General features: G+C 33.1%; 1 protein-coding gene across 1 annotated transcript; it reads left to right on the top strand.

Annotated features, from left to right (window-relative positions):
* Positions 1–2,735: 2,735 nt before the first annotated feature.
* Positions 2,736–5,794, top strand: LOC132715864 (growth hormone secretagogue receptor type 1-like). The gene has a single exon (XM_060698959.1). It carries the CDS (start codon positions 2,812–2,814, stop codon positions 3,949–3,951), a length of 1,140 nt encoding a protein of 379 aa, XP_060554942.1. The 5' UTR covers positions 2,736–2,811; the 3' UTR covers positions 3,952–5,794.
* The last annotated feature ends 3,780 nt before the right edge of the window (positions 5,795–9,574 follow it).

Below are 9,574 nucleotides of genomic sequence, written 5' to 3'. Positions count from 1 at the left end.
TACTGCTGCTACTGCTACCACTAATGCTGCTGCTACTGCTGCTATTGCTACTACTGCTACTACTGCTACTACTACTCCTACTGCTACTACTACTACTGCTACTACTAGTACTGCTACTACTTCTACTACTACTGCTGCTCCTGCTACTACTACTGCTACTACTACTGCTACTCCTACTACTAATCCTACTACTGCTACTACTACTACTACTACTGCTACTACTACTACTTCTACTGTTACTACTGCTACTACTACTACTACTGCTACTACTACTACTACTACTGCTACTACTGTTCCTGCTACTTCTACTCCTATTACTACTACTACTCTTACTACTACTACTACTACTACTACTACTACTGCTGCTGCTACTACTGCTACTGCTACTACTACTGCTACTGCTGCTGCTGCTGCTACTGCTACTGCTGCTACTACTACTACTTCTACCACCACCACTACTACTACTACTACTACTACAACTAGTCTAAAACTACTACTGCTACTAGTACTACCACTACTACTACTACTACCACTACCACTACTACTTTTACTTCTACTAGTACTAGTACTACTACTTTACTAGTACTACTACTACTATTAGTACTACTACTACTACCACTACTAATTCTACTACTTTTACTTCTACTACTACAACTACTACTACTACTACTACCACTAGTACTACTAGTACTACTACTACCACCACTACTACTACTACTACCACTAACTACTACTTCCACCACCACCACCACCACCACCACCTCCGCCGCCGCCACCGCCACCACTACTTCTACTACTACTATTACTATTACTACTACTACTAGTACTACTACTACTACTAGAATAGAGTACTCTTACTAGTACTACTACTACTACTACTTTACTAGTACTACTACTACTACTATTGGTACTACTACTACTACTACTACTACTACTACTACTACTACTACTACAACAACTACCACTAGTACCACTAGTACTAGTACTTCTACTACCACCACTACTACTACTACTTGGCAGGTGAGCTAAAAAACAGACAAAAGGACAATGTTAATTGCATCAATTAAAACTTGTTTATTAAAATTTCTGGCTTTAACAATTAACTGCAATAAAAATCTCAATTCAGAAAATACATGTATTCAAATATTTTTCACAACTTAAATTACATATGGCATATTGCCTGCTCTCAAGTTAAACAAAAGGCCCATAAAAGCCATAAGAGGTAGAGGGCACTAGAACCTTACCCTGGCAGCCATGATTTCCTAAGAGCTATAAAGATTTGTGCAATGGTGGAGCAGGTCACCTTATGTGTTATTGTGCAGGTAAAACGGCCAAGTTCTGCTTTAATTAGGGTGCATCCTGCAAATGTACTTTCTTAGAAATACTCAAATAAAAGAGAAAAAAAACTTTTAAAACAGGTAAAATTAAATGAAAAGTTTACTCATAATAAGTAAATGTGCTAATAATAATTAACATTTAAATTAAAACAAAAGCAGATCATCTTGTGTGTAATTGTGCAGGTAAAAAGGCTGTTTACTCGTCAAAAATGCGCGACAATAGTATGACGTCAGAATACGTGATTCATGTAATCCTTCAGAGTTCAGACTTCAGAGTTCATACTTCAGAGTTCAGAGTTCATACTTCAGAGTTCATACTTCAGAGTTCAGACTTCAGAGTTCATACTTCAGAGTTCAGACTTCAGAGTTCATACTTCAGAGTTCATACTTCAGAGTTCAGACTTCCGAGTTCATACTTCAGAGTTCAGATTTCAGAGTTCAGACTTCAGACTTCAGACTTCGGAGTTCAGAGTTCAGACTTCGGAGTTCAGATTTCGGACTTCAGACTTCGGAGTTCAGAGTTCAGACTTCGGAGTTCAGATTTCAGAGTTTAGACTTCAGACTTCGGAGTTCAGAACACCTTAAATGCTATATGTATAAAGCATTATGTATGAAGTCTGAAGTCTGAAGTCCGAACTCTGAACTCTGAAGTCAGAAGTCACCACCGGTCTTTCGTAATATATATATATATAATATATATTTGACTTTGAAAGTTTTGATACCAGTTCGCTTATCAATTATCATACATGTTTCCCATTAAAATTCGTAGCCTAAAGCAAATGGTTTTGGACCATATTACAAAATTCACCGAGATCTACATCTAATTGGAACCAATAAAATATGATTAACAAGATCAGCACGGAAGGGCTGCGTTCAATGAACGCAACCCCCACATGTCCCAGCAACAAAAACCGCGGCAAGGAGCCCAGGAGGACCCCAAACAAAACTAGGACAGGGTGCAAGGCAGAGCACGGACAGGACACATATCTTACACCTCTTAACAAACATGAAACTTATTTGAAAGCGCACCCAGAAAGTGCACGGGATGCAAAAAAAAGGGGAATTTTTCCATTCTTACAAAAAAAAAAAAACAAATTTACAGTAAATGATAGTTATACATGTTTATATATCATATGGAAACCAATTAGTAAAATATTTTATTTTTTACAAAAAAAATCATAATATATAATATATACTTTCAGTCGAAATAATTAATGTTTCATGGAATAGAATCACTCATGCATGTCATGAATTAACGAATGCAATTTATTTGATGGCAATGCATGAATATTTGATGTGCATGTATATTATGATTAATGGTTGTTACTTGGTGGATAGTATTAAATGACGGAGCTCAAACAGCTTTTATTTATTGCAAAGTTAGGAACTATTTGCATACAAAGGACATATAGAATTCTGGAAATATTTCGCAATAACGATTCCAAGTCAAAATAATTGAAAAAAAATCACGAAAATGTCTAAATTTAAAATTATTTTATTGATAATAATAATCTTTTTTGGTACTGTTGGCAATATCATTTCTATGATTGTATGGAGATACGGTAAAAGAAGTTGTACAGCAAGCTGTCGCAGATATATGTGGAGTTTAGCTCTCAACGACTTGGTGTTATTGATGGTGCTTGGATCAGAATACGCGTTGTACGAGTCCAACATTGACGTACAAAGAACCAGTTTTATAGTATGTAAACTCTTGCTATTCTTAGGCCTATTTTTGCCACAGCTGACTGCTTGGATAACAGTCGCAATTGCATTTGAACGGACGTTATGTGTATGTTTTCCTATTCGGGTGAACAAGATCAATGTTGAAAAACGGTCTTATTTGACATTATGCCTTATCGTTCTTTTTTCGTTCGCACTGAACTGTTTTGAACTATTTTGTCCTGAAACATTGTGTACACAAATACTTCAAGATAACAGTACCGAAGCTTTCGAACTATCAAATTCATATAATTACATGGTTTTGATTTCATATGGATTATTTACATTTCTAATTCCTCTCGTACTTTTATCAACGAGTAACTGTATAACGTGGATAAAGGTATTTAAACGCAAAGGGAGAGCGTTTCAAAACGCGACGAATCAAAGACATATTAAAAACATAACAAAAGTTGTCATAAGTGTAAGTTTGTTACATTGTATTTCAACCATGCCATACGCTTTCTATTTAAGTATAAGTGAAGAAATGTATAATGAACTATCCGATATTGCAGTATACTTAATGCTTACAAGTTACTTTCTAAACAGTGGGTTCAATTGTATCGTGTATTGCATATTTGGCAAGTTCTTTAGAACAGATTTGAAAGAGTTATTAACAGGTCTTTTAGGGGGTCGCACAGGTTTAAGCTCCACCGTTCGAGACCGAAATACCACTCATGCGATAGTTACTATTTGTGATACAGTTGGAGAACACAGGGAACAAAATTCTGATAATGTAAATGAAATAAACGTTAACCAGAGATCGATCTGTACAAATGCAGTCATAGAGGGTATATTAAGTGATTTGGATGAAAATGGAAAGTGTGAGATAGAACTACGAGACTTAGAAGTTTATGTAAATGACCGGCAAGAACAGACCTACAGTTACAATTTCTGAACAGCATATAGATTTAGTAAAGTTCTGACAAAAAGTGTGTTTTTACTCTATTACGAAAGTAAAAGATCATAAAACCGAAAATGTACACTGTGATTTATAAGTACGCTGTTGAAAACGGTACTGGATTCCGACAATTTTCACTGGACAAAAATCTAACAATTTTACAATGGAAACATGCAACTTTTTGCAATATAAAGCTCGGTTCACGAACTTTTTGTTTTCTCAACCTTTCTGAATATAGCGATACATGGAGCACGAAAAGTACTATCCGGTAGGGGGTTGGAAATTCAAGTAACATTCCAAGTGTTTGACTGTTATATATTTTTAGCATATTTCTGACAGTAGAATATTAAAATAATTTTACAAAATTTTATTTTTTTAATTCATCTATTGATATTGTTGAATTTGTTGCCCGATTGTTGTACAGTCCATCAGCAATTAATCAAAATAATATTGTCGCCGTGGTATGTAAAGATAAATGTTGATAAATGTTGATTGTATTATAGAAAATAAAGACATTTATTTATCATCTAAATAGACTAAAACATATTAAGTAAACATGGAAATAGAAATTAAAGTATCCAACTTTATCGTTTTTCTCAATAAAACATAGAGAATATAATTGTACAATTAATTAAAAAAAAATATTGTATTACATTGCGTTCCGTCTGCATTATTCCCTGCGGTCTGGAGACCGCAGGGTATTGGTACGCGTTTAACTTTTGAGGCATGGAGGAGCACGTGACCTGTTTTCGGTACATGGAGGAGCATGTGATCTGTAAACCGTACATGATTGGTTAAATGACCTTTTCGAACACCTGGCTAAATACCGTTTGCCGGTATGTTACGGATTCACCTCTAGGGAATAAGTCAGAATTACACCTAATTGGTCTCAACCCGGTACGGAATTAGACCGAACCCATTGTAGAAAGTAGTTCTTTAAAATTTTGAAATGGCCCAATTTAAGTCATCTCTAGTTAGATTGGTCATAATTAAAGTGTATTTGTTGCATGTGTGTAGTTTTTGTGTGTTATATGATGACTTTAAAAGTTGTTTTTTGTGTATTCTCCAGGAACTCATTTGTTGGTGGAAGGATTAAAGATGTACTACCCACCAGCTGTCAGGAGTTTTTAAAGTGGTGAATTTAAACAGTGTTACAACAGAATGAAGATTTCTGAAAAAAGTAGATGGCTAACCTATTATATTTTGGGCCTCATTGGACTAAGATAGTGTTAATGTTTAAAGTTGAAGACAGTATATAATGCATCAAGAACAGTCGAATCCAGAATTAAGCCTCAAATTTGACTGATTTACTATAGAACAAATAGTACGAAAATTCACCGGACCGAGTCCAATTAAGAACAAAAAACTATTACGTGATATTTTTAATTTTCTATAATTATTTAACCGTTTAAGGTGGAAAAACTTGATGTGTTTGAAAATTATCAATGTTTCTTTAATATGTATCTCAAAATGTTACAAACAATAAATTGTTTATACTGAAAATCTACAAAATTAAAATATTCGTAGTGGCATCTGCCATAATAAATAGAGATATTTTCTGCGTAAACTTGTGTGTTTACTTTATTTTATTTTTTTTGCTCGGAAATATTCATAAAATGGTAGGCCTATTTAATCATTTTCTTAAAAAGAAATAATTGTTTTATGTTCTACCTTCTCCGGTCATCAACGGTCACCAGTTTCCAAAGACCTTCTTCTATATTGATCGATTATTGTCAACTATATTCCTGATACAAACGTTTATTTACCCCCACCCCAAACAATGTTGAAAATAGTTAAATGAAATATCTTTATATCATTAAAAATGTTCCCCGCAGGAAACCATTTTACTTGTTTTTTATAGAAAGCACTATTTTCTGGAGCCAACTGTTTTTCGTCTGATTTTATTGCAGATTAGCCTTTTGCATTAGCTTTATTTTTCCTCGCTTAATCAATATAAGTAGCGAAGCTTCTAGGGAAACAGCAGCGAAAAGTGGGTGTGTCATGGCCTCATGGCCTTTTTTTAGATTTAGATTTTTTTTAAAACAATATAGAGAGCAAAGCTCTTACCCTAAAAAAACATTCCACTCGAAATGATTTTTCTAAAAACATATAAAAATGTCATCTTTGACATTCGAATGTAAACTTTATTTTTTGCATAATGGAAACTTAAAAGCAACGAAAACCTTACCACATTTAATTTCCTGAGTCTCTATTTCTCTCCGTTACCAAATACACATGATTCACGTGTTCTTAATGATTAAGACTTTTTGTCCCAGTAAAAACTCAGTGAAAACCGGACCCTCTCCGGACTTGACTAAAAGTCCGGTTTTCAGAGGATTCCGGTTTTCAGATGTTTTATACATTTATTGATAAGTATGATGTGTTTGAAAAATGATCTTGTTCAAACATTTTGTATTTTCTTTTTAACACTTTAGTCTAAGTCATATTTTAATTTCTTTTAGCAATAAATGTCTTAATAAATTGTATTATGCAAATCCATGAATATAATTCAGAAAATCAGAAATTAAAACAACACATTGTCTGAGATATATCTTTTTAATTGGCTTTTGAAATATGTAAGTAATGGCATTTACAATGCGATTTAGTATACTATTTTTGCATATGATAAATATTCAAACAATGATCGAAATTTTTAGCAAAACAGGAATCATTTTACAAGAGGTTCCCAATTCTTTTAGACACTTTATATTAAAAAAAAAAAACAACAAAAAAAAAAAAAAAAAAAACAAACAACAAATTAAAAACATTTAAAACAAATCATACCTATATAGGGAAAGGCACAATTATAACGAAAGAGCTATAATTTAATTGGCAATAAGAAATTAACACACACTAACAGCATAGATAAAAAGGTGCGCTTGATCATTAACTGTTGTTATCGCATGGCTGTGAGCTTTTCCTTTGTTCTTTCCAACCCATTATACTCGGTACACTTCAATGAGCATTTCAAAACTGTATTGATATATAACAGTACAGTTTTTTCATTGATTCATATAGGAAAAAAACTGTACTGTTATATATCGGTCTAGTTTTTTTCGCACCTTGTATATATCAATACAGTTTTTTCAGAGAGGCTCCAATGGGGCAGTGGTAACGACCATTCCCAGTAGCAAAAAGAAAAAACATAAGATAATAAAAAATGAAATCAATAAAATAAAATAAATTAAATATATAAATACAATGAAAAATATAAACAAAGATAATTAATGAAATGAAAAAAGCCCTTTAATCTTAAATCAATCTTGGTAACAGTATACAATCCGCCTCTTATATTGGATGTCTTTTGTATATTTTTTTTTGCGGCAGCGAAAACAACTTGAAAAACTGCCTTATGATAAATAACTGTAATGTAGCTAACGATTAATTTATTTATTTGTTTCTATACAAAAAAGAAAACATTATGCCATTGCGATAAAACAGTTATAGTATATGAAACTCGTTAGTTACGGGGGTATAACACTGGCCTCGCCATTTTTTAGCAGAAACACCCCTTGATGTCGCCCCAGCCAGTGTTATACCCTCGTAACTAACTCGTTTCATATACTATAACTATTACTTGAACATGTCACCTGTTGAGATTATGTTATAATATACATTAAAATACACAGAAAGTTGACACTTAAAATTGCTGTCCGGTTTTCAGAGGATTTTTTATGCATGTTTATCATTAGAAGCCAGAGAAAATCGTCCGGATTTCGGAATTCAGAGTTTCAGGTATTCAGAGGATTTTTTTCAATGAATACATTTATTTTTATTATAATAAATGTATTAGGAGAAAATATGGGACTTCTATAAGTCAGCTGAATTAAATGCATAAATTTGTTCTGCATAACAAAACTCATGCATCAGAAAATTCATGAAAAAGAACTGTTATAACTTGCAAATGATTCTTGATTAATTTTACATTTTCCCATCAAGGGTTTTCACCCATTTGCAGGTGTATCTGCGTCCGTCAACGAGATCCCTTGTACTTGTTGCACGGTAAAATTAAATGTTTACTTTATTTCGCCAGATTATTATTAAATATGAGAAAAAATTGTTTCGTTCAAAAATTAAGACGCATGTTTGTGTAGCTTGTGTTTGATTGCCGATTTGACTTTTCTTTGATTGAAATTATCATTTTTCTTTGAATTTGTCTATTCAAGGAAAAAAAGTGCTGTAAAGTTTATGTGAAAGTGCTCGGCAAGCCTCGCCCCTTTCTAGCCCATATCAGCCTCACCTGATAAAATTGATATCAAAAGATTCTCTATTTAACCACACTGCAAGGCTTTGATATTTATGTATTGTCTGATCAATTATATGTTGATAACGACTGGCACAACAATTATTGGTACATGTCAATGTACTTGTATATAGGAATAATTATAATCTTTTCGATCTGCTTCCAAGAATAATTCACATTTAGTTAACACTTTATAAACAATACATTTGACATTTGCTAGGGATGTTTCTAAAAATAACAGGATACCTATAACAAAGATGGATCTTGAATTTCATGTGTAATATGCATAAAAACAACAGAAGTGAAGATAACATTCTCAAGCCACAGATAATGATAAAAATACCAATAAAATCAAATATTCATGCACTCTTTTACTGTCCAGATTCACACATTAATAGTACTGTTAGTAGGACGGGTATATCAGTCTTGTAGACAGCAAATAGTACACTTTGCAACTTTATTGAAGAGTTGCTTATTAAGGCACGCTAGCTTCATAAACTAATAAATATTTACTCCTTTTTAATTAGCATATACGAGTTTTAGAACATATAAAGCAATGATTTTATAGCATGAATTTTTTTTGTTACTTGATTGAACTAAGGATAAAATTAACTAATGTGAAATAACTTTAAAAAAAGGCAAAACGTAAGCAAATTAGCATTTTGACTTCCATACAAAATACTAAATTACTTAAACTGTTTTGATTGCTTAAAAGAAAGAGAAGGAAAATATGGTTCAAGTAATTGGGCCATGAGTTACCCTTACTTTTTGAAAATATAAAAGAAGATAAGAAATAAAAAGCTTATGGGAAATAAAAAAAATCATTTTTGGTCATAATGTGCCTTTAAAGAACCACACGCACACGCGCACACGGGCACGCACATCATTTAGGCTATTAATATATATATATATATGTGTGTGTAAATATAGGTTTGTAAAAATATTTACATCTACAAAATACCTTATACAAAATACCTAAGTATAGGTTAGAGTGCATATTGGGTGTTCTTCGTAAATAAGAAAGCTAAAAAGGAGCGGAGCTTGCGAAGCGACTTACAAAGAACATCCAATATGCACTCTAACCGGCTTAGTGTTCCGCCCATTTTTATCCGCCCAACACACTGCGTGACGTCACACGATAGCCTAAATGTGTATAACCATATTTAGAAGACACATTTTCGGGTCACGTGTTTTGCATAGCTAATTTTAGGTAAATCAGACAATATTACGGTGCATATCAATATCGGTACCCTCTAAACGGTACCCTCTTTGAACATGCACAGGTCATTCTCTGCTAAAAACAAACCAGCGATGGATAACAATGCAGTAAAGTTTCATTGTAATAAGGAAAGGAGGTATGACACGTAGAAAAGATGT

This window comes from Ruditapes philippinarum, unplaced genomic scaffold, assembly GCF_026571515.1.
Source record: "Ruditapes philippinarum isolate M1 unplaced genomic scaffold, ASM2657151v2 ctg3640_1_1_1_1, whole genome shotgun sequence".
NCBI classification, from domain to species: domain Eukaryota; kingdom Metazoa; phylum Mollusca; class Bivalvia; order Venerida; family Veneridae; genus Ruditapes; species Ruditapes philippinarum.
This window is presented reverse-complemented; position numbering and strand designations above follow the sequence as displayed.

Bases quoted from the DNA above. Each gene is read 5' to 3' on its own strand.
- LOC132715864 (XM_060698959.1), top strand. From the start codon at position 2,812: ATGTCTAAATTTAAAATTATTTTATTGATAATAATAATCTTTTTTGGT.